Raw genomic sequence first — 24,496 nt, 5'->3', positions numbered from 1 at the left:
GTGCGCGTGCGCGGCCGGGGGCGGGGCTTCCGCGCTTTTGGCGCGAAGTTCCATCGCGGCGGTGGCGGCGCTCGCTGAGGGACCCGGTGAGTGCGGGTGGTGAGGTGGGACCGGGGTCCGTGAGGGGACCCGGTGAGTTGGAACCACGGGCCGTGAGGGGACCCGGTGAGGTGGGACCGGGGTCCGTGAGGGGACCCGGTGAGGTGGGACCGCGGGCCGTGAGGGGACTAGGTGAGCTGGGACTGGGGGCCATGAGGGGACCGCGGCGGGACGCGTGTTCTACGCGCTTGGACGGGCTGCGTGGTGAGTCTCCCTCGCTGGGGATAACCCAGAACACTGAATGATGCCCTGTGCAATGTGCTCTGGGATGACCTCGCTGGGGCAGGGAGGTGGCACCGGATGAGTCGCTGTGGTCCCTTCCAGCCTCACCCGTTCTGTGAGGCTGGTTTGTCGGCCCCGTGAGGGGATCAGGCTGGTTTGTCGGCCCCGTGAGGGGATCAGGCTGGTTTGTCGGCCCCGTGAGGGGATCAGGCTGGTTTGTCGGCCCCGTGAGGGGATCAGGCTGGTTTGTCGGCCCCGTGAGGGGATCAGGCTGGTTTGTCGGCCCCGTGAGGGGATCAGGCTGGTTTGTCGGCCCCGTGAGGGGATCAGGCTGGTTTGTCGGCCCCGTGAGGGGATCAGGCTGGTTTGTCGGCCCCGTGAGGGGATCAGGCTGGTTTGTCGGCCCCGTGAGGGGATCAGGCTGGTTTGTCGGCCCCGTGAGGGGATCAGGCTGGTTTGTCGGCCCCGTGAGGGGATCAGGCTGGTTTGTCGGCCCCGTGAGGGGATCAGGCTGGTTTGTCGGCCCCGTGAGGGGATCAGGCTGGTTTGTCGGCCCCGTGAGGGGATCAGGCTGGTTTGTCGGCCCCGTGAGGGGATCAGGCTGGTTTGTCGGCCCCGTGAGGGGATCAGGCTGGTTTGTCGGCCCCGTGAGGGGATCAGGCTGGTTTGTCGGCCCCGTGAGGGGATCAGGCTGGTTTGTCGGCCCCGTGAGGGGATCAGGCTGGTTACCGCCCCGTGAGGGGCTCAGGAGGGCTGCCGGCCCTGTTGGGGGATCGGGAGCGCTGCCGGCCCTGTTGGGGGATCGGGAGCGCTGCCGGCCCTGTGTCGGTGGCCGCACCGCTCGGTTCTCGGCGGGTCCCCGCCATGCGCCGCCCGCAGCGGGAAACGGCACCGGGTTGCGTGTGGGTTTGCCCCGAGTTTCCAAGGAAAATTCTTACTTGGAAAAAGAGAATTAAACAAACCTAACCAACCCGATCTCAGTGGGGTGTGGAAAACAAGGGAAGTTCGGTCTCCGGAGGGCGCAGCCCGCCCTGCCATGGCGGCGGCTGCCGGAGAACTCCGGGCCATTGAAAGGGAACTGGAGGACAATTCACTACTAAATATCTTCTTTTTCCCTCCTCTCTCGGGGAGAGGTGTCTGGAGGCTTTGGGGAAGGAGGTTTTCTCTGAGTGAACCACCGTGGTCTTCATATACACCGAGAGTTTATGGCATTTCTGTGTAACTTTCAATCTTGCCTTTTTTTTTTTAATAGTATATTTTTAAAAGTGTTTATTTGTTTCAGATTTTCCTTGTGAATCATGAACACCCGCCAGCAAAGCAAACTTATCTACTCCTGGTATGGAAAACCCACGAGCTCGGACAGAAAGCTAAGGACTTCCCAGTACAAGTAAATAACATTTATTTCTGTCTTGCTCAGTGAAACTTAATCAGTCAATGTTTCTTTACCTTTTTGATATCCTTTCTGTTCCTGTGGCAGGCAGTGAGAATATGAGTAAGGTTTTGAGCATTTTGTTGTGACATTGTGCATATATAACAAAACCGTTGTTACAGAGTTCTTGAATTATAAATTGTGTAATGTATAAACAAAAGCATTTAACTAAATCTGTGAATAACAATTAACTGTCAAGTTGAAATCTATGTAAAAGCTAATCAGGGAACTAAGCTGTAAGCTTTTCAAGAAGGAATATAACTGGCTGCACAGTTAACAGGCTATCAGGGTTAATGACAGAGTATGAAATTCTGTTAACCTGCCTATCACTTTCTAGGGGGATCATTATTACCTCAGAAAGCAGCAGAACAGAAACCTGTATACAACTGGGGAGCTTTATTTTAGTAGAAGGGGTGAATGCGGATCAGCCTTACGTGGCACAGCTCCTGGATTTATATGAAGATGGTAAGAGAAATAATGATTTATTTTCTGTGTGAGAAATCTTAAAATGTTACATGTTTCATGGGGATGTAGGTAGCATTAACACTGTATCACTGGCCTAATTTATTTAGAAAATTAGGGTTTGGTAATTGTTGCATCTGTATTCACATCCTTCCTAAGTATTTGGGACTGATGGCTGATTTCAGCTATATTTGATACATAAGTGGAGATTTTAAGGACATTGTATTTTTACTGTCTTTTTGCTTAGTTGTCTAATTTAAAAGAAATGGTCCTTGAGGAAGTCAGTGTGAGTTCATACTTTATTTAGAGACTGGAGAATCCAAATGGAGCAAGAGCACTGCAGCCCTGAAACTTGCATCTTATTAGACATCAGGCAATTTAACACTGAAGTACAAGGCTGAGCAAATGGGACTTGTTACCTCTGCTGTCCCTTGCAGAATGGCTTGTTTATACATAGATACGAAAAGATACATCATGGGAGATGAGTGACACAAAGACTGTGTCTTGGTCTGAATTGGGAGCTACTGATTGGCCTTGTCTGATTTCTTTGAACAGCATTTGTTCTTTTTGTGCCATCATAATAATGCTTTGAGGGTTTTTAATTTCCTTTACCTTTAAAAAACCATAAATACGTATCACACCAGCTTATTTACTCATGAACATTTATTGTGATATACCTCAGTACTCTTTTCATGCTGGAATGAAACCCATGAAACTTCCTTGAAGACAAGATTTTTCTTTTGTTATATATCTTTGACAAGGTACTGGCTTTTAGGCAGCAAAACAAATGCTTCTGGCCTCTCAAAGTATAATGGCACTACAAGTAATGGCCTGAAATGTCTCAGTTCTCCTTTTATGTAACTGCTTATAACTAGTGGGGTTTGAGGAGATTACATCTATGCAAATAAGCAGCCTCTTCATTTGGAATAGTGAACTGGTGGTCTGGAGCTGGTCTGCAGGTATTTGTGATTGAGGGCCTGTGTAAGTGTTATCTTGGTCCTCAAAAGTCTCAACTCAAATATTTTGATTTAGCTTAGAAAATGGGCATTGCAATCTCTTACCAGATGCTTTCTCACCTGTGTCCAGGGGAGATTTCTGTCCTTGATGGCATTTTGGCTAAAGCCATTAAGGTCTGGGACTAACTATTTACAGTAAAATTCTTTCCATTCACTGACTTCTTGTTCCAGGCACTCAAAATAAACGTGCAGTTGTGCAGTGGTTCTGTCGTATTGACGAGATACCTCCCAATAAAAGGAAGCTGCTTAAAAGAGAGGTTTTTCCCCAAGAGGTGTTTTTTGATCAAGTTCTTGCCTATGACACTGATATATCTGCAGAGACCATCATTAAAAGCATCAAGGTAAGTACTGCAACCCCTCTGCACAGAGAGGGCAGAAACACACAGGAACAGTCCTGTAGTGCAATAAACTTATGCTGGTGTAAATGTATGTTGAAGGTGTTCCTTTGTATAACTAAGGATTGCATGAGTTGCAATAATATCTATGAATAGAAAATAGCTGAATGCTAAATTAATAGTAAATGTTAATGGGTGTGTGTGTGTTTTGGTATTTTCTGGTTTTGCAGGTAATACCACTACATCCAGCAGAGGAACTGCCTATTATATTCAACAAGGAACAAACTTTCTATGTAAAACAGTCTTGGGATGGGAAATGCTTTAAGGTTTTGTCCCCAGACACATTTTCTAAGCTGAAAGAAGCCAAGAAGAAAAAAGGCAGCACCCCAGACTCTTTGGAACCATTTATTCCTTCAGACATCCTTACACCTGTGAAAAAAGAGACAGAGAGTGTCGTTCGGAGTGCCACAAAATCAAAAAATGTTGAGCAGGAAATACAACCAAAACATTCTCTTTCCAAGTCCTCCTTGGCTAAGGAGAGGCAATCACAAAGAGTGGTCAATGACAACAAAACCCCAGCAGCAAGGAAGAAGCTGGACTTAAGCAGTATGTATATGGCAATATTCTGTCCCTGCCTTGAGTCTGAATGTGACATGCTTTGTGCCTCTCCATTTTAGGTGGTTCAAACAATTTAACAGTCAACATCAGTGTTTTTAGCTACCTTGTTCAGGCTTTGGGATCAGCCCAAGACTTTTGGGTTCATCAGTTGTTTGTCTTGTCTGTTATTTCAAGAAAATGTACTGCTTATATCCAATTGCTGTTGCAAATGTTTTATTTGTAACTGGATAAGTCTAAATCAAAGTGCTGTTTCACTGAAATGCTCCCAATCAGCCTAACTTGGCCTCAGAATGCCCCACTTTCTTTAGTCTTCTGACTAATTGCGCATTAAAATGTTTCTCTTGAGCTGGTTGAATAAGCACATCTGATCCTATATAGCATGCACTGTTTACAACATGGAACCTCAGCAGAGTTCTAGGTCATTGAGGTGGGTTAGAAAACTGAAGTTAAACAAACCAGCCATACTGAAGCCTGACAAAAGTTCATTTTGCTGTTAATTTCCAGGTCCCACAAGATCTAATGGCAGGCTCCTGGGATGTGAAGTTTTGGATCTTTTGGATGATGACTGTGATGCCACAGCACCATCAAAACCATCAGCTACTAAAAGAAAAGTGAAGTTCACGAGTGATGCTTTAGGCTCCCCTCCAAAGGTGCATTGCAGCACTGACAAGTCCAAGGCAGCAGCTGGTGCTGCAGAGCCCTGTCAGAGGTTCAGTGACACGATACGACTGTCCCCCTACACCAGGGTCAAAGACTGCAGTGACAAAGCCAAGAATCTTCATGTGGAAGATGATACTGTATCGTAAGTGATAGCCCTTTTATCATTATTTGTGTATGGGATTTCTATTTGCATGTAGTTCTCTTAAAACACATTTATGAAAGACTCCTGGAGAGGAAAGTGGGTGAAGTCTCTGCATGTACCATGTTTTGCCTGTTGGGAACAAGGAGAAAAGGGGAAGAGCCTATAGAGTGGTAAGTGAACTGTGATGAAGCTTTAGAAAATGTGTTCCTTGAAGGTGAAGGAATGACTGGGGAGTAAGAGGAGTTGACTTTAAACAGGGACACAGGTAGTTCATGGTTACAAGAAGAGAGAGATGATATTGGAAACAGGAACAGTAGGATGACATGAAAGGAAATTAAACCATGTTGATTGTTGTGCTTGTGAAGATTGTACTCATCAACATGGATGACAGTCTGTTTCCCTGCCCTGCACAGTCATCCAGGCTCAGACGTGCCCTCCTTGTGACAACTGTTGAGGTACACTGGACTGTAGGAAGGGTTTGATTGGCCTCATGAGAGTTCCCCTGAGAATCCCATGTGTACTTTTGCTAATATTTATGTAGAAAAGAAATCAAACTCAGAAGTGTAACTATTCGAGTATATTTTCACAGAATCTTTAGAAATGGCATTAAGCTGGGGCAGGAGAAGGCAACCGACTTGCTTGTACAAAATGTTGCAAGAAGCAAAAACCAGTTATTTTCCTCCTTTCCAAGAGTGATGGATGCAGAAACAAAAATACAATTTGCAATTCTTTTTCTGTCATTTATGCAACCTAAAACTATTTACCTTTCATTGATAAGTTAACAGCATTTCAGCTCTATTTATAGATCTAAAAATATTTCCAACAACATTTCAACAAATAATCAAAGCTCCTGTAATTCATCTCATTGCATCTTTTGAATGAATAGGAAAGTTGTGCACTAACAGTAAAATGTTTCAGTGGTAGGGACGAAGAAGCACCCAAAAAGACAACCAAGAAATATCAAAACACAAAGAGAAAAATATATTCCAAAGGGCAGATCAAAGAGAGGCCCAAAGAAAATAATTTTTGTTTTTCTCTTAAAAGAGGCAAAAAACCCCACCTCTAAACCAAATAAAACCACAACTGTTTTGAGCCCTTGTCTCTGCAGTTTGGGAGTGCTATATTTGCAAAGTACAGCAAATATTTTGTAGTAGTTTTTTTTTCTTGTCAAAGACATATTGAAGAGACAGTGGAAGAGGGGGGAAACTGTGCTGCCAGAATCCATGCCATGGCCAATCTCTAAATAACAAATAAGAATTCATGCTGGATTGACAATGATAACAATTGAGCCTGAAGTTTGAAAGGCCTTCTCTGTGTCTTTACATGTGTGATGCAAAGGGAAAAAGTACAAACAGCTTTGTGTTCTTTCTTTCCAGTTTGGGTGGACATCAGAAACCGGGCAGTCAGAGCCCTGTGCTGACCCCTCGTTCTCGCAGAACGTCTGCACAGAGAGCAAGTGCTCTGATTGCAAAGCACATCAGGTAAACGTTGCATCCATGATGTCTCATCCAGATGGCTGTGGACAGCTGGAAGCCTTGAGAGTTTGTCTGGCAAAATATTGAAATGCAAATGGTTCTAGAAGCACAGCCTAATGGCAGCGTCAGGGAAACTGTCTTATCTTCAGAAACATAGAGCTGACTCATGGTGTTCTTCAGAAAACTGACTTCCACTAAACTGTTAAATACCCATGAAAAATTAACAGCTCGAGTGGAAAACATGTTGGCTTGCTGATTATGAGAACTACAGAAAAAGCTGAAAATGTACAAGTGATGCTTTGTGGTCTGTTGATTTGTATGTATTTTTTAAAACTCATGTAATTTCTGTTTCTTACAGCGTGTGGACCCAGAAAGATGATCTGTCCAGCTCTGACAGTTCTTACTGTTCAAGTAGTGAGGAAGAGGAGGAGGATGATGTGCCCTGTACCCCAGAAAAGAAAACTACATCAAGCAGAAAATTCAGCACTCCAAAATCATCAAGCAAGTCTTCAGTTCACACTCCTGCGAAGACCCCCAAGAAAACTGTAAGGGTCCACACGAAAGAGCTATCTTTATTGTTTCTCAGCCAGTTATTTGAATGCTTGATGCCTGTGTACCAGAGTTATGTTTCTGAATCCCTTACCTTTTCATGAAGCATTATGTGGATTCATTTAATCTTTGGTATGAGTAGGTTACGCAAATGTATAAACCACTTGCATGTTGTGACAATGTTGATCAAAAAACTTGAGGCTAAACAGTGAAGATACTGGCTTGGATGCTCCACAGCATCATGGCCTCACCAAAGGGTATGGTCAGCAGTTTCTTGTAGTGCCCTGGCTGCTGATGGAGATGGGATCCCAGGCCACACGAATCTTAGGCTTGCCTTGTTAAGGCTGTATTCAGCACCTGAGCCAGGTACACACTGTGAATGGCTCATTTTCACTCTGTAATGAAAATGAAATATCTAACACAGAACACTTAGTGTAACCAGTTTGCAAGCACAGCAAAGAAGAGTAATTAAGATACTGCATGGCTTTGCTTGAACAGTGACATTCAGATAGATCCCTATCTATTTGCTTGCTGTTTCTTAAGAACCAGATCAGTTTATAACACAAGTCTTCAGAAAAGCATTAAGAACCTCAAAATTCTTCAGACAGTTACAAGGTGTGGTTGTTTGGATCACCACTTCCTTTCCAGTTTCCTTCTTCCCTTAGGAAGAAAACACCATAAGGCTTGTTTGGCCATTCTCTTTGCAAAGACTGTTCCTCTGTCCCTCTTGTACTCTGGCATCCCTGGGCAGTTTGTGCACGTCATGTCTGGGAAACTCCTAGTAACCATTAGTGTCCAACAGAAACTGCTCTGTGTGGGAAATCTCTCTGAGGTTGTCATTTTTCTTTGCAGCCTTTACCAGGAACACCCAAGACACCCCGGAATGCAACTCCTGAAATTCCCAGGCGCAGCCAAGCAGCACAGAAACCAGCCAGTGTACTGGAAGAAGCCAGATTAAGGTAAATTGTGCTCAAGGGAGGAAATCACCTTTCTCTGCATCAGGTGTGCAGAGCAGTAGCTGTGCTGAAGTAGGGAATGTCATCTTTACTGTGTTGAGTAAACCTGTAAAAATCCATGGGATTTTGATACGATAAGAGTTGTTAATCATTTACAATACAATACTTATTTTACAAATATGGGTAGTACTTACAGTACTACTTTTACAATTTCAAATTATTTTAACCAGAACTAGGTGTCTGTCTTTATTCTGTGCAACACTGGAAAAACAGACCTATATTATCAGCTTTAGATTTTAAAGGTGTGATATTTGTCTCTTCTTGGTGTGTGAAAAAGCTTTACAGGTATCACTGTAGATCTTGACAGTAGGGGGAAAAAAGCCATTCAGGTTTGACTGTATCTTTCACCTGGGTTTTAGTTCTCTTAGTTTCCCATAAGCAGTCTCTTCTGCTTTATCCTGCCTCTGCACTGACTTACAAATAGCTTGTGAATCTAAACAGCTAGATCCTTATTGCTACATAAATTAAAAGCACATATTGAGATTAGGCTGTTTCTTTTGGGATACTTGACATTGATGTTCAGACTGAAAAATATGTAAGAGAGATTTGGAAAACTCCTCATCCGGCTGTTTGTTATGTCAGCAATCCCTGCAGGTCGAACTGTGATTTTAATTTTCTCTTTGTATTCTTTTTTAATCAAAAGGCTGCATGTTTCTGCTGTCCCAGAATCTCTGCCTTGTCGGGAGGAAGAATTCCAGGATATCTATAATTTTGTGGAAAGCAAACTTATTGATGGTACAGGAGGGTGAGTTTGGCAAGACTGTAACCAATGCTACCCTATGGCATAACAACAGTTAGACAACAAACACTGCTTTTATTTAAAAAGTTCCCATCATTTAAAGCTCCTAAAGGAATTTTCCTGGTATTTTTCTTCCTTAAGAAGAAATAGAAATAATGCAATAATCTTTATTGCACAGATACAAATTAAAGACAAAATATATGTAGTCAATTTTAGGTGTCTAGGAAACCATTTATTTTTTTTATAAGAGGTAAACTACATTTATAAATTGGTCATTACCTGCTTCAGTAATAATAAAAATCCTCATCATCCTCCATTGTGTTACATATTCCAGCTTGCAAATAAAGTAACTGAAATGTAGGGAATTGCCTGGAGTGACTCAAGCCTGGTGTCAGGGGCCAGGGATTCCCTCTCATTAATCCCAAGCATGTCCCCATTTTGCTCAGGATGCTGAAGAGTTGTTCTGTTGTAGGTGCATGTACATTTCTGGAGTGCCTGGCACAGGTAAAACCGCAACCGTTCATGAAGTGGTTCGCTGCCTCCAGCAGGCTGCAGAAGACGATGAGCTGCCATCGTTCCAGTTTGTGGAGATCAATGGCATGAAGCTGACAGACCCCCACCAAGCTTATGTGCAGATACTGGAGGTTGGTAAAGCCTTTTCAGTGCCTCTCTGGTTGGAGAGAAGAGATTTTATGCCTTGCTATCAGATCCTCAGTGTGTTACAGTATGAAGGCACTTATCAATACTTCCAAGTCCCTCCAGGAGACTGTGTATTTTTATTGTAGAGCAGGTTAGAAAGTAATTTACTTATGGCCTTGAAAAAATCTAAACCAGCTTCTTTTTATAAATTTTCACATTTTGTAACTTTTCTTCACAAATGTGCTTAAAGAGCTGCTAAGATGACAACTCTGAAAGTCAGTGTAGCAGTAGAGCAATTACTAAGGAGGTCTTAATGGTTCATTAATCTGTCATAATAATAGCAACTCAGCTAAAGAGGGACTGTCTCTGTGTTTGTGATATCCATGACAAACCAGTGTGCAGTATCCATCTGGGACTACTGACTGTGCTTGTGTTATATGGGTGTGAATGAACCTTCCGAGGGCTGCATTAAGATCACCCAATAGGCATTAGACAGTAACTGCTGGAGAGTTTGTCAGTCTAGGCTAACTTTAAGCAAGTGACCTGGAAATGAAATGGTTTCCTGAACCACCTATTCCACAAAATTCTGCTCCATTTATTTTAACATCTTTCTGAGCAGGCAGTGGCATACAGTGTTCTGATATCCCTCCTCCACATAGCTGGGAGTTAAATTTACGTATTTGCATCCTTTCCTCAAACCAGCATAGACAGTGTCTTGCAGAGGGATTTGTTGAGGCCAGGTCACTGTGTTTCTTCAGCACAGTAAAAGGCTTCCTGACAATTACCTTATTTCATGGTAGTGTTAATGTATTTTAACATTCTTTGTTCCTATCCCATTCAGCACAAGATTTTAAAATGAATAAGGAATAGGCCTTTGGAAGTAAAATCTGTTTTGCCCCATGGATCCTGACCCCTAAGCAAGCCCAGTTAAATATCCTTCAGGGGAGCACATAATCATAGGAACCACTTAGTTCTCCCATTGCTTCTGCCTCAGCTATTATCCAAGTACCCTGGCCAAGAGCCACCCTGCTGCTGCTGCTTTTGCTTCATATCTTGCTGCAGGTCAGCCTTGAGCTCCGAGTTGCTGGTGTTTCTTTGCATGACTGAAACAAATTCTGGAGTGTTCCTTCCTGCAGTTACCTCGCTGTCAGATGGAAATGTATAGAGAAAGTACAGGCACAGGAGCCCTTGACAGATGGGAGAGAGAAGGTTAAATAGTGTCTGGTTCCACCACGACAAACTGAACTCTCTGGTGTATTGGGTACCCACTTCCAGGGCTGTAGATCAGGATTCTCTGGGATCCAGCTGCTTTGCATGACTGATTCAGACCATCCTGACTGAGCTGGAAACATGATACAAGTATAGATTATACATTATTGTCATGCTCTGGCTTGTTTAATAATAATGAATCTCAGGTCAGTTCATAAGGAATTCTAGAAAAGAAATACAATTTTCAAAGGCAATCTCCATTTTGCTTTATGGCTTTACTCTGAACTCTGATGAATAATTGATTTGGCATATATAGTGTAATTTTGAAATGTCATGCTTTAATTTCTGGATATCTTTGGACCAGCAAGAGAAGAGGTAACCTACAGGCAGCTCATCTGTTCAGCCCCATAGATCGTTGCAGAAGGCATTGAAGTAGAGTTGAACAAAATCAGTTCTAGATCCTGGTGATGATTCATTTGTAATTTAATGGGAGTCCAAGATTACTGAAGTCAGGCAGTTCTTGTCAGCTGACTTAGGTTTTCAGTAGGTGTGTGTGTTCAGAGACACCCTTAAGATATGGTGGGTTTGGAGTCCTCTGAGACTGGGTTCAGGATTTCTTAATGATTCTGAGACAAATTGCAGAAAATTCTAATGGCCTTTTTTTTAGCTATATATTGGGTTTTTTTCTTTTCTCTTTTATGGAAGTTCCTGGTAGACCTGAGTGTCTTACAAGCTAATTTTTTATGGTTTTTTTAGCTCTTTGCTGAAAAAAATTATCCAGGTGCTTGGTGTTGATTGTTAGAGAAAAGTAAAACTGGATAGGAATTACATTTTGGTGTGATTCACCTGCAACATTGTTTGATCCTTGTCCAGTTACTGACAGGTCAGAAGGTGACAGCAACCCATGCTGCAGTACTGTTGGCCAAACTGTTCAGCACACCTGGACCGAAGAGGAAACCCACAGTGCTGATAGTGGATGAGGTGAGACAAGAAGGCCTTTGTTTTCTTTCCTTCAAATATTGTAAGAAAGGAGGTTTTGGAGGATGGAAAAAAGACAAATTAGACATGCTTTGAGTGTCTAATATGTGATCTCAGAGGAACAGACTTAGGAAAGAGGACACACAAATAGTTCATCTTACCCAATTAAATTCAGTTTCCTGAAAAGACTAAGTATCTGTTTGCCATATTGGACTTTCCCTTGGATTTCACATTGGGTTTATGTTTTGTTTTGGTCCAAGACATGGAATGAGTAGTTAAGTGAAGTTCTAAATTCCACATAATTTAGCTGTATTTTGTCTGGAAGCTGCTGATTTTCCAGTGAGAAAACTACAGTGAAATAAGCTGTAACCAGTTGTGAAATGCCTTGAATGTGCTGTGCTCAGTAATAAGCAAATGCACTCTTGTTTTTGCTGTAAGCTAATTCATGTTCTCACATGCAGGGTCTTTGAATCTTGTTAGATGTAGTATTAGTGTCACAGCAGTGTTTGGGAACTCCAGCTGTTTAATCACTCTCCTGTGTTAATACTGTTCAAGCATGTAGTAGGACTGTGCTTTTCCAAAAGAGATTAGGGCCCTAATGCACAAAATGCAGCCCTGTAAGTAGATGGAAAAAGGAAACACAAGAGAGGCAGCTTGTTCAGGATCACGTGAGAAATCTTCTGTGGCAGAGCCAGTTCTCTCAACACCCCCAACAGGTGCTGTAAATAGGAGGCCATTCTTTTCTAGTCTGATTATTGTTTTATCTCTGCAGCTGGATCTTCTGTGGACCCAGAAACAGAAGGTGATGTACAACCTGTTTGACTGGCCAACCCAAAAGCACTCCAAGTTAATCATCTTGGCCATTGCCAACACCATGGACCTGCCAGAGAGGATCATGATGAACAGAGTCGCCAGCAGGCTGGTATGTCCCAGCAGCTCTGCTGCTATGCCCTGAAAGGAGAGCAGGTTAAATACTGCATGCAATCAAAACTAATCCAGGACAAAGGTGGGATTGGTTATATCAGAGGTTGAGCAATGTTTTTTATAATTCCCTCTCCAGAGGGCTGCTAATGAACATGTAAATCTCAGCAAAGAAAGTTTAGGAGCCTGCTGGCCTGTGAGATGCTGTGCTGTGTAAATACACTGAGTAAGAATGAATTAATACAGATGTCTTTAGGTATAAAAGATATGGATAACCAAATGCTGTGCTTCATGGTTAAGCTGCTTAGTCTAGAGCTCAGAAGAATTCTCCTCTGGTTTCCCTGCCCCTTTCCCCTTTCATTCCAGGCACCAAATTCTGTTTCCCATCATCAGCTGGTGGGTCTTTCTTGGATCCCTTTGGACAGAAAGTTGGGGGCACTCTACACCTGTGTTGAATACATTTTCCAAGGTCACCTCTTCATCGCTGTTCTGAGGAGTGATTTTCAAAAACAGTGCTCTGTGCCTCCATCCTTCTGTGACTCCAAAATAGCTCCTCAGAGTGTGAATTGCTAAGCCCACTTCAGATCAGCTGAGTCCATACAGTCAGTCACAAGGGAGGAGAATTTTGCATAAGAAATACAAGGCCTCCTCTAGAATGTGAAAGGCAGTGCACCATCTGTAACATAGATTTGTCCTCATCTGAGAGCAGTTCTTATTAGCTTGAGACAAGAGGATTTCTAATTCTTGGCTGATTGCTGACATGAAGTCAATAGTGTGACTGTATTCACATATACAGATTTGCTAAAGGAGACATGAATATTTTCTCACAGCTGCTGCTACTGTATTAAAAAATGTGTAAAGAGTTGTAATGAATGAAAATATTTTTATCCTTGGGGGACTCTGAGTTTAAAAGTTTTTTATAAGAGAAATTTGAATTCTAATAGCAGCTGCACCTGCTTCTCAGGAGGATTTGGACATTTATTTCACAAGTATAATTGATAAAAGCACATCACTTGCAGGGAAAGGATGTGAAAAACTGATTTCTCCTACCAGAGATTGTAAAGCTAACCACAAAGGCTGTGCTTGAGCAGTTGAGAGTTTTCCAGCACTACAAATGTTTCTCCCTCTATTGTGTCATTTACTGTAGGGGCTCACCAGAATGTCCTTTCAGCCCTACACCTACAAACAGCTACAGCAGATTATTTCATCCAGGCTGAAGGGGGTGAAGGCATTTGAAGAGGATGCAGTTCAGCTGGTCTCCAGAAAGGTGAGCACAGTGCACTCACATCTTCTTCATGTTGCACTGGGTGAAGAGGGGGAGGCCAGCAGGGACAGTTCTGTACCAGTAGCTGGGCTTGGATCTGTGGTTGTTTCTGTGTGGGTGACAAGTGGGGCACAAGTAGCAGATCATATATTATTCAGGGTATTTTGTCAGAAAACGTTGCTAAAGCAGTGTCCTTGTTTTTCCCACCTACTTTGAGAAGGCAGCAGTACATTCCAAGAGCTGGAGGCATGACAGCAAGAGTCGTGATAATCCATCATGATAAGATGTCAGGTTTCTCTAGTGTTTGGCATAATGTGAGTCACTGGATGGTCTTGAAAAAAGTAGTATGCCAGTGGCAGTGGAAATATCCTCTTTCTGAAGATGTTTAATGCCTTGCCATCACAGATAGTACCTGTTCTGTTTGCAAGTCTTAATACTCAGTGGTACAGAAAATAAATAATGCATTGGGGATGAGCAGCTTCTCAAATTGAGATCTGTGCACTGTTAATGTGTTATGTCAGCAACTATATATTAAATTCATCTATTAAAAGTGTCAGAAGATCCAACATCACTGTAGGATAAAAAAATATACTAATAAACATGTCAGAAGTAAATATGTTTTGTTAGGAAGAAACCAACTTTTTGTAAGGATAATAGCAATGATTTTGCAGACTGAGTAATTGCAGTGTTTTTCTAGTATGGTTTTTCTTCAGAAAAAATCTAGGAATATAACTTGCAATTAGATTTTCCAAAGGGTTTCTCATTCTTGGCTCCAGCTGTGTTCTAGGGCTTTTATATGTTACCAGCATCTACTGGGATAACTAGGCCAGTTGTATGTCTAGTGAATGTTCATAGTTTTAGTAAGATTGTAAAGCACAACTGGGGTTTTAGGAAGTATTTCATTTCAGAAATTTCAGACACCTAAATGTTTTCAGGCAACTTGTCAATCTAAATTCACTATCCCAGATATTTCTTTGAGACCTATTAAAATTTTTAGTGTACTCTTAAAATCAATATTCTAATGAGTATGGAAAAACTGAGGAGTTTTTTTGTGTTATGGCTCTCTTTTTTTTTTCTTCCCTGCATGAAGCTGGATTCTGGTGGGGGTCTTTATTGATAGTTAAATTCATATCTCTGAAAGCTTTTGGTGTTGAAGTAAATGTCTCACCTTTAACTTTTTTTTTCTTTAACCTCTGTAACCTTCTGTAGTTACAGAAAAAAAGTTCAGTCTTGAATTTGAGATGCCAGATCAGGGTGTTGGTTTTGGTCAGTAAGACTGAGCTATGTTACTACAATCCCAGATTCTAAGTAAGAGTGGCATTGCTCTCCTGTGGGCTGCTCAGGGTGGTTGGGTTTTGATGTCTGCTGATTCTTGCTGAAGTCTTGTGTGAACTGGGGGAGGTTTTGCTTCAAGGCTGTCCCGTGTCGCTGCAGGTCGCGGCGCTGTCCGGTGACGCCCGGCGCTGCCTCGACATCTGCAGGAGGGCCACAGAGATCTGCGAGTTTGCCAGGCAGAACAGAAGCCCTGAGATGGTCAGGATGACCCATGTCACCGAGGCCATAGATGAAATGTTCTCATCTCCATATATAAATGCAATCAGGTAAAACTCTCAGAGGAACTGTCTTGCTTTTGTGTCTCTTTCTCTGCACTGTTTTTCCCAAAACATCTGTTGTGATGCCAGAGTTGCAGGCTGGAATAAAATGGCTGATTGTGATACAAACTGCCCCTCTGGGATAGAAAAACATCCTGCTTTTAAATATGTAGTTATACCAAGGAATTTCTTCCTGATGTTTCACAAGTTCTAAACTTTAGAAGCTGATTTTTGTCTCTTTGTTTTTTCCATTCAGGAATGCCTCGTTGCATGAACAAATCTTTTTGAAAGCAATTTTAGCAGAGTTTCGCAGGGCAGGAGTTGAGGAGGCAACAGTTCAACAGGTATGTTCATGCTCCAGAGTACTCTTTTCTTTCTTATAAGAAAAGGGGAGCTCTGTCAAAATTATCAGGCAAAAGTGTAAACATTTAAATACTTGGGGTTTTATTCCCAAAATGTGATGGCAGGGTAAATTGGGGCATGCCTGCCCAGGCCAGGTGTAAAGCCTAATTTAGTGCCACCACCTGTTTTTTTGCACTTGGCAACACCTGCTGCTGTGTTAACCTTACCGGTGATCTGGATCACAAAGTGATTCTTTTATTTTTAGATGCAGGCAAAAAAAAAATCTCATGCCTCCACCCTAACATGCTTTATAACAGGAAAAATCAAGGAGAACCTGAAACTACCAGGCAACACAGTCCAAAGAGGAAAACTGAAAGCTGATTCCAACTTGTGTATCAATTAATACTTCTAGAAATATATAGTTCTAAACAATTTTATATAAAATTGCCCTCTAGTTTTACCTGGTTCTACAGGTTTGTAGGTAACATTTTAATTCCATTTTTCCTTACTGGCTCCTGAGCACGTGGATTAGTTGATTGCATAGACACACTGGGTGATCGGTTTGTGAACTTCAAAGAATATTTTATTAGGCTGATTTTCTTACATTTTCCCCTTAGTTTAATACCAAAAAGGGTTTTCTCCTGCATTTTTCAAGTAGAGAAGCAGAAGACCCCAACTTGTTACAGATTTACTAGTCTGTGTGCTTGGTGACAAGTGCATTCTCCTGTGCTTGTGTATCATGCCTTTTGAAGTGTGATCTTGTGTGGTTGTAGTCAGTGTTCACTTGAGTTTACCAGTCACTGGGCCTGAGTTATTTAATAATAACTTTAGGAACCGTGTGAAGGTTTTTCTTAGATCTCTTGGAAAAGAGAGTGAATTGATATGTAATTAATTGTATGTCAGCTCTTACTGCTTGATAAGCTTCAGTCTGCACAGTCCAGGGGAGAAGAGGCAGTAACAGATAAATGATCTAGCTAAAAAATAGCAGAGAAAGTAGAATCATAGAATGGATTGGGTTGGAAATGACCTCCGAGATCATCAAGTCCAACCCTTGGTCCAACTCCAGTCCCTTTACCAGATCATGGCACTTGGTGCCACGGCCAATCTCAGGTTAAAAACCTCCAGGCATGGGGAATCCACCCCCTCTCTGGGCAGCCCATTCCAATGCCTGAGCACTCTCTCTGCAAAGAATTTTTTTCTTATCTCCAACTTCAATTTCCCCTGGCAGAGCTTGAGCCCATGCCCCCTTGTCCTATTGCTGAGTGCCTGGGAGAAAAGACCAACCGCCACCTGGCCAGAACTTCCCTTCAGGTAGTTCTAGACAGTGCTGAGGTCATCTCTGAGCCTCCTCTTCTCCAGACTAAACAACCCCAGCTCCCTCAGCCTCTCCCCATAGAACTTATGCTTAGGTTGCTATTTGCTCTGGGTTTTTGGCTATATTAAAAGGGAAACCATAGCTTGGAATTGCTGCTTCCAGTACAAACTTGTACACAAACTGTTATGGCTTTGTCCAGGAACAGCAGCACGTGTTCTCACCTGGAGGGATGCAGTTTTCCCTCTCCTCCCATGGCTGTGGGATGTGCTCTTTGGGGAGTGATCACTTGGGGGGTTCTCCATCGCAGCAGGAGGTAACAGTGCGCTGTGTCCTGCCCTTCTCTGCAGGTGTACCAGCAGCACGTGGCGCTGTGCAGGATGGAGGGCATGCGGAGCCCGTCGGTGTCGGAGCTGATGGCGATCTGCGGCCGGCTGGGGGCCTGCCGGCTGCTGCTGCTCGAGGCCAGCGCCAAGTACCTGCACATGCGCGTGCGGCTCAACCTCAGCCAGGACGATGTCATGTACGCGCTCAGGGACGAGTAGGGGGACGCAGCTTTTATCCCTTTTACTGTGTAAAAGTGTTTTAAATATCGCCTATTTTAATTGTTTTTAAGCTGTACATAAAATGGAGATAGTGAAACGTATTTTTTTAAATGTTTGTTGTACTAATAAAGCACTCTTTTTTTAATAATAAAGAATTAATTTCAAGACAATTTAAATATTCCAACTTTTTTGTTATTAAAAATATTTTTATGTGCTTGTAACAGGGTAATGTGCCTTTCACCTGAGGTGTATGAACTTTGAAATGGGTTTCCTGAAATTGATTACTTGAAATGGGGGTCCTGAAATGCATTACTTGAAATTAGGTTCTTGGAATGGGTTTCTTGAAAGGGATTCCTTGAAATTGATTGCTTGAATCACTACTGTTCTGGGTTTTTTGTAAGACTCCTGTTGTCTTTGGGATGGCAGTTTCTGTAGTTTTTCCTCAGTGACTTTTATACTCAAAAGACATCGTTGAAACATCCTTAAACTTTCCTTACTGACATAATTAAGAGAACTTGCAGTTTGCCATCCAGGCTGAATGGTTGTGCAGAAGGATCTGTTCTCCTACCAGGAACAGGTAGCAGAATACCTCAGGAAACGTGCCATTCAAGTAACCAACTCTTTCCTTCTCTTTGTCCCGGTTAACAGCAGGGATTCCCCGCCGTAGCCGCTCCACTCCGCGGTGATGGATCGGATCGCGGGACCTCGAGCGCGCTCCGGCCCCGCCCGCCCGCCGGGTCCGCCCCTCGCGCAGCCGCGGAGCCGCCGAGGCCAAGCCGGGCGGGAGGCCGAGGTGAGCCGGGCCGCGCTGTGCTGGGCTGGGCTGGGCTGTTCTGTTCTGTCCTGTCCTGTCCTGTCCCGTCCCGTTCCGTTCTGTCGCCGGGCCGCCTCTCCGCGGGCCTTTCCCTAGCCCCTCGGCCCCGCTCGCTGCGCCGGCCCGGCAGCGCTCCCGGTGCGGGCCCCGCGGGGCGGGGGCAGTCGGGCCGGGCTGGGCTGGGCTGGGCTGGGCTGGTCAGGGCTGGCTCTCCTGCCTCCCGGGCCGGGCCGGTCTCCCCCGCCCCTCCTGCCCCCGGGCCGGGCCGTGCTGGGCTTCCCCGCCGCTCCTGCCCCCCGGGCCGGACTCCCCCGCCGCTCCTGCCCTCCGGGCCGTGCCCCCGGTGGCCGTGCCGGCTGCCCTCGGTCAGCCCCGGCGTGCTGGCGACAGGCGCGGTGCTGACTGTGTGTGCTCTCGGTCCCTTGGACAGGCAGCCCTCTGGAGTTCATGAGCCGACATGCTGGGTAGAAGAGCTAAAAAGAGCCCTCAGGCGAAGGGCCAGGGAGCTGCAGTTGCGAAGCAGGTAAGGAGGGTAGAGGATCAGGGAGATGTGCTTGAGGAGCAGGCAGGGAAACAAACACTCCCGCTGCTCCTCGGGGCAGGCTGGTGTGCACCTCTTGCTGCTGTTTTCCTGCTGGAATCTCCCATGCCTCAATAACATTGCAGGACCATGGAAAAAATTAAACTGTGCCGTGCCTGTTTTCCTGCTTTCTCCTGTAACGTATTCTTCTTAAAATAAAAATCTGATATGCAGGAGAGGGAAGCCACAGTGTTGTAATGCTGTAATCTTTGCATGAGACCTCATGACTCATGCTTACAGTATTTTCTTAGCCCAGCTCTGTTGATATTTAATAATAACTTCAGTAACTCTGTGGAGGTTTTCCTTACATCTCTGAGAAAGCAGAAGCAGGAAGATCAAAATATCAAATAACAAATTCAGAGGCATACAGAGGAGAACATTAAGGTGATAACCAGAGACTGTAAATTTTAATTTCACTGTATGCAGTAATTTTTTTCTTGCAACAGAGAGACTGCTAAGCCCATGCCCCTTTCCTGTAGCTAAAAGTGAGCTTAGATGTGTCCAAGTGTTGAGGTTTTTTCATTCTATTTACCTTAAATGTAGTTCCAGAAGCCTTGTGGAGAGAATCCTAATTTAGTCATGGTTGGCAAGTCCCAGAAGTCAGGCAACAGTGTCATATTTAGAAATGCAGCAAAGACAAACTCTAGAATGGTAAAGAAATCAGTATAGTTTCAGGTAAAGAATATGTTACAACCAGAGTGGAACTTAGAAACCTTCAAAGGTAGAATAGAGGCAAGTAACAGGTGGAATAAATGGTGATATATATATGTATGTGTGTGTTTGTGTATATATATGTGTGTACATATATATATACACACAGTCTGATGTACAGCATGGATGACTGTTTCTTGAAACAAATGGCTTGTTCACTTTCAAATTAACTCAGTTTAGACTGGTTTTGTGCTATGTAGTGTATCAGCTGCAAATGTTTTGTGACTTCTTTTTCTGTTTTATTAAACATTTCTGTAATTTTAATTTCATTGGAAATGTGCTTTGCTGAGCAGATAGAGAGACTTGGAGCTAGAACTGCAGGATTCTGTTCTTGACTTCATTTGTCACTACACTTGCAGTGTGGCAATGAACAGATCCTGTTTGCTCCTAATCTATTTGCATATGGATAAAAGGTGTATGTGTATTCTACAGAACTTGAATCTTTAGATCACCATTATAAATATTCCCTGTTTAAGTCTTGTCCTGACTTTCTTTCCATTCTGTCCCAGGCTGCAAATACATTCGTTTTGTTTTATAACTGAGAGATGGGTAATGCAGAGGGTGCCTGACTGATCTGCCCAGTGCCTGATGGAATGTCAGGGGCAGGGTTGGGGCTGCTAAACAAATTGCTGCTGCGTTTGAGTGCTGTTACTGCTCTGTTTCTCAGCTATGCTTCACATTCTCCTTTGGCATTATAAAAGGATTCAGAAAGGACACCAAATATTTCAGGGCAGTAGCCACCAGCACCTCAATTCCTACAGGGTTAAAAGAAAAGTTATTGCATGCACTAGTTTATAAGCTGAAAGGCAGTTCAGCTTTTTGCAGCACTTCAGATCCTTGAGACAGGAGAAGATTGTTAACCCTCATAATAATGACAGCTGATTTTTTTCCTGTGCTGGAGAAAAACTCAAACTGCCTCCTCAGCTGTGTGAGGATCAGTAAAGCCAAGAGGACCTCGGGCTTCTGAAAAGTCTGGGGAAAGGTGCTCCACCTTGTAGGATGAATCTAATTCAGTTAATTCATGTTTATAAAAAAGCTCAGACATCAAGAGATTTCTCTGATGTCCTTTGGCATGTTTTGTGCAGTTGAGTGCTAACACCTGCTGTCAGGTTCTGTTTACTGTTATTAATGCACTCCCTGAGCTGCTGGTCTGTCCAGGCAGTTGTGTAGTGTGGGCCCTGCTGGGTTTTACTGGCTCTGTGTGTGTGCATGTGCTTCCTGTGTGTTCATGATTTAGCAACAGAGGAGCCAAGGAGCACAGGACAGTTCTGTTCATGGAAATGGAGCTTCTTGAAGAGATAAGGGTGAAGTCTCTGCAGTGCCCACATGTCAGACCTGTTGTGTGTGAACCAGCAGTGAATGTTTTTTAGCTTAGCTGTCACAGGCACTGCCCTCAACTTCCCTGATGGTATCTGCTTTATGAGGCTCAGTAACACAAACAGCATTTTATTTTACCTTGTTATGCCATGGTATCCAATACACTTGATTTTTAAGAAATCATTGTTTATGTAGAACTTTGGAAGGAGTATTTGTGGCTTATTAAGATTCAGGTACTTTACATCAGTTATAAGTGCCTGTTTGCTCTGTTTTGCTTATAGAAGTGGTGTGATAGTGGGCTGTAAAAAAAAATAGAATCACTCAGAATGCATGAAAATATCTAAATAATCCATGCAGTGTAATGTTTCTGAGTGTCATCTGTGTTCTAACTGCAGCTTTTTTTATTCTTCTTCCTTGTTCTCCCTCGTTGGCTCCAGCTGGGGCTGTTTGTGGACTTCAACCCTGAGGAGATGCTGCTGGGAGCAGAGGATGGTGGGGACGATGGGGACCTGGAAGCAGAGCTGGCTGCTCTCACAGGAGCAAAAGTGGAAAAAGGGAAATCAAAACCAAAGGGGAAAAGTAAGTTAAAATAATTGAACTTTATTTATTTGCAGCCTGGATAATGTATTAAAGTCACCTTTAATAAATGTACCTAAATTTATTATTTAGCTAAAATAATCTTTAGGCTTATCTAAAATATGTTTTCTGTCACTGATAGAAGCTGAAATTGCACCTGCCCTTTCCTTTACTTTGAAAGGTTTAAGTTGTTACTTCACCAGAAGGTTAAGAGGTGTTTTTCCATGCTCTTGCAGACATAGGAAGACGATCTATGAGGGCCAGCTAATTTAGTGACTAAATTAAGACATGCTTGTTTAGCATATGAAGCCATAAAAAAGTGTAGTGGGTGCTGGCTGCCTTCAGAAGAGAAGTTGTGGAGGGTGGGTTGTTTGTCATTTGGTTGTTCTGGTTTTGTTTAAAGAATGAATTTAAAGAATGAGCATTATATTTTTAGCTACTTGGAGTCTGTAACCAAAACTGAGTCCCCTTTTAAGGGGGAAATTTTGGAAGTGGTGGGATTGTTGGGAGAATGCTGTAGCTTGTGTTGTGCAGGAGGTCAGGGAGTCTCTTGGAATGGATCATTGCCATTCCCAGTGTTTTAAGGATCTGTTAGTGGTGTCTGACAGTGTTTGCATGGAGCTGTGTAGTGTTTTAGGGGATTGCTGGAATCTGCTGTAAGTCAAGGCTGCTGCTGAGAGGGACACTGCAGAGCATGAGCAGATCCTGTTTGTGGGCAAACATGGGCGAGCTGGTGCAGGAAACTGAGCTGTGAAAATGAGCCTGTGTTGCTGTGCTGGGTTTGCAGCTGGGTCAGGTCCTTGGTATGGTTTGGTCCCTGCCTGTCTGAGCTGCTGTGGCTGCAGGGGAGGGGTGGCAGCTCCTGGTTGAGGTGGGACAAGGAAAATGGGACCTGGCCTTGATTCCAGGTGTGGGAGCAGATGCTGGAAGGAAGAGTTAGGGCACCTACAGCTTTATTTGCAGCTCTGCAGTGATTTGCCTCTAACACCACTCAGAGTAGCAGGGAAATGAAGAACTTTATAGAGTTAGTTTTTCTAATTATTTCAAACACTGCAGCTGATGAGAGATAGAGGAGGTGTTTTTGTCTAAAACTAAATTCTAAATCCTTTCCACTCTCCAGATTTGAAGAATATAGTAAACTCTTAAAGCTAATAATCATAACTGTGCAAAAAGCACAGTAGCAGAGCTTTGACCATTGGACACAGGTTACTCATGGCTAAAACATGCAGGATAGTGTTTGGAGGGTCAATCTGTGCATCAGGATCTCTTGAACTGCCAGCTTTTCAAGTGCTGATTTCCTTCTCGTCCCGATCATGTCACTTACTGTGTTTTTTCAGTCTCTTTAAGAGGAAAATAAAGTTTCAGACAGTGCAAAATTAATGTTTAGCATGATTTCTAAATGTATGTGTTAGGGCTCATAAAATTAATTTCCAGAAAGATTTGCAGCTGTCTTTTCCTGGTAGCACTGGAAGTGTGTGCATTAGAAACTTGTGGAAAATGAGCAACTGGGCACTCCTGAGAGCTGGTGGGGTCAGGATGGAAAGGAAGGGGTACAGTAAGGACAGGGCAGAAACAGATTCTTTCTGGAAAAGGACAGGAAAAAGGGATCCAGTGCAACACAAACCAGTGCTTGGTTCTTGGCTGAGCACAAGGTGCAGCAACTCCCTCCTGGATTTGCATTTTAGAGCTCTCTGGTGGGTGGAGAAGTTATCTCATCCTCCAGCTTGAGCATGCAGGCAGCAAAAGCTGTACTGTTGCATCATCCTCAGCACAGAGATCCCTGCTCTCTGTGACTGAGAAATGCTGGTTGGGCAGCCACTTGGCTGTTTGAAATTGTGACCTCCACTTGCCGCTCTGGATTAGAGCTGAGCAAACCATCTGAGGAGGCTTGATTGGATTTTTTGCCTCTAATGGGTTTCTGTACAGGCAGCTGAGCTGCCTTTGGAGGTGACCTGCTGGCCAAGTAGCAGAGTTTTGCTAAGGGTCAAATACATGAGTGACATGTTTGATGTATGTACTGAAGCACTGACAGAGTGAATTAGATTATTTGAACAGGAGCAGCTTTGTACCTGTGTTAATTTTCAGCTGATTTGGCAAAAGCAGGGAGTGAATGGGACCTGTTTAAATTGACTGTAAAGCTCTGTCATAAAGATCTGTATTTTGTGCCACCCTGACTGCCACTGGTGAGTCACTTCCCTGTGCAGACACATGACTGTATCAGAGGCTTTTACAGGGGCAGTTGGGATTTGTGTGCAAACAGCCTCACCTTTGAGAGTGTGTGGAGGAAGTTGGTGGTTTGGGAGGATGTGGTTGGCACAGTGTGAAGCAGAGAGGAGACCTCAGCAAGGAGGAGTTTAAGTACAGTTTTCAGGATGAAGACCAGGAGCGAAATTGCAAGATGAAGGAGCCGAGAAAGATTTGGAAAAGGCAAACTCTCCTGGGCATGAGACAGCAGTGCAGAGAATGTGCAAGTGTCTTGCTGCCTGCCTTGACTGTCTCTGTCAGAAGCAACACTGTGGCTTTTCCTGCATGCTCAGTGTCTCAGTCTTGGCCCTTTATCCATGAATATGCTGCCATTTACTGTGACATTGTCTCACGAAGGGGACACAGCAGCTCTTTTAGGATTTATATCCAGCGACTGCATGACTTGTTACTTAAGGTTTGTGGCTCCTTGTGCTTTCCTTTTACAGCTCCTCTGCCCATGGATCACATTGAAAAAATGGCTGCAGAGTGTATGAAGGACCTGAATGAAGATGACGAGGAAGATGCAGATGATGAAGACTTGGAGAAAGACACAGACCTGTTGGTATGCATAACTTTGTTAGCAAAAAGTTTTATTTTGGTTTTTTTTTTTGTATTTTTTTAAACAGATCTGCATTTAGCAAAAATGTCTGTTAACTTCATGGTGGGAAGCTAAAATACTGCAAAAGCATT

The 24,496-nt window shown here is 43.6% G+C and overlaps 2 protein-coding genes across 2 annotated transcripts in view; both read left to right on the top strand.

The window, feature by feature from the left end:
* The first annotated feature begins 41 nt into the window (after positions 1-41).
* ORC1 (origin recognition complex subunit 1) lies at positions 42-17,646 on the top strand. Its single transcript, XM_071565082.1, has 17 exons — positions 42-86; positions 1,604-1,708; positions 2,088-2,215; positions 3,400-3,569; positions 3,794-4,169; positions 4,686-4,983; positions 6,360-6,464; positions 6,817-7,003; positions 7,860-7,966; positions 8,667-8,768; positions 9,235-9,406; positions 11,484-11,591; positions 12,361-12,510; positions 13,657-13,776; positions 15,208-15,374; positions 15,622-15,709; positions 17,370-17,646. The coding sequence occupies exons 2-17, from the start codon at positions 1,620-1,622 to the stop codon at positions 17,562-17,564; spliced, it is 2,562 nt and encodes an 853-aa protein (XP_071421183.1). The 5' UTR covers positions 42-86; positions 1,604-1,619; the 3' UTR covers positions 17,565-17,646.
* A 650-nt stretch (positions 17,647-18,296) lies between these two features.
* CC2D1B (coiled-coil and C2 domain containing 1B) overlaps positions 18,297-24,496 on the top strand; it is a 28,927-nt gene continuing 22,727 nt past the window's right edge. The window contains exons 1-4 of the mRNA XM_071565660.1: positions 18,297-18,357; positions 18,809-18,901; positions 21,424-21,565; positions 24,253-24,368. Coding sequence (XP_071421761.1) covers positions 18,836-18,901; positions 21,424-21,565; positions 24,253-24,368 — 324 coding nt within the window. The 5' untranslated portion in view covers positions 18,297-18,357; positions 18,809-18,835. The remainder of the gene's footprint in view (positions 18,358-18,808; positions 18,902-21,423; positions 21,566-24,252; positions 24,369-24,496) is intronic.

The sequence above is a fragment of the Pithys albifrons genome, chromosome 10 (genome assembly GCF_047495875.1).
Source record: "Pithys albifrons albifrons isolate INPA30051 chromosome 10, PitAlb_v1, whole genome shotgun sequence".
Taxonomy (NCBI): Eukaryota; Metazoa; Chordata; class Aves; order Passeriformes; family Thamnophilidae; genus Pithys; species Pithys albifrons.
This window is presented reverse-complemented; position numbering and strand designations above follow the sequence as displayed.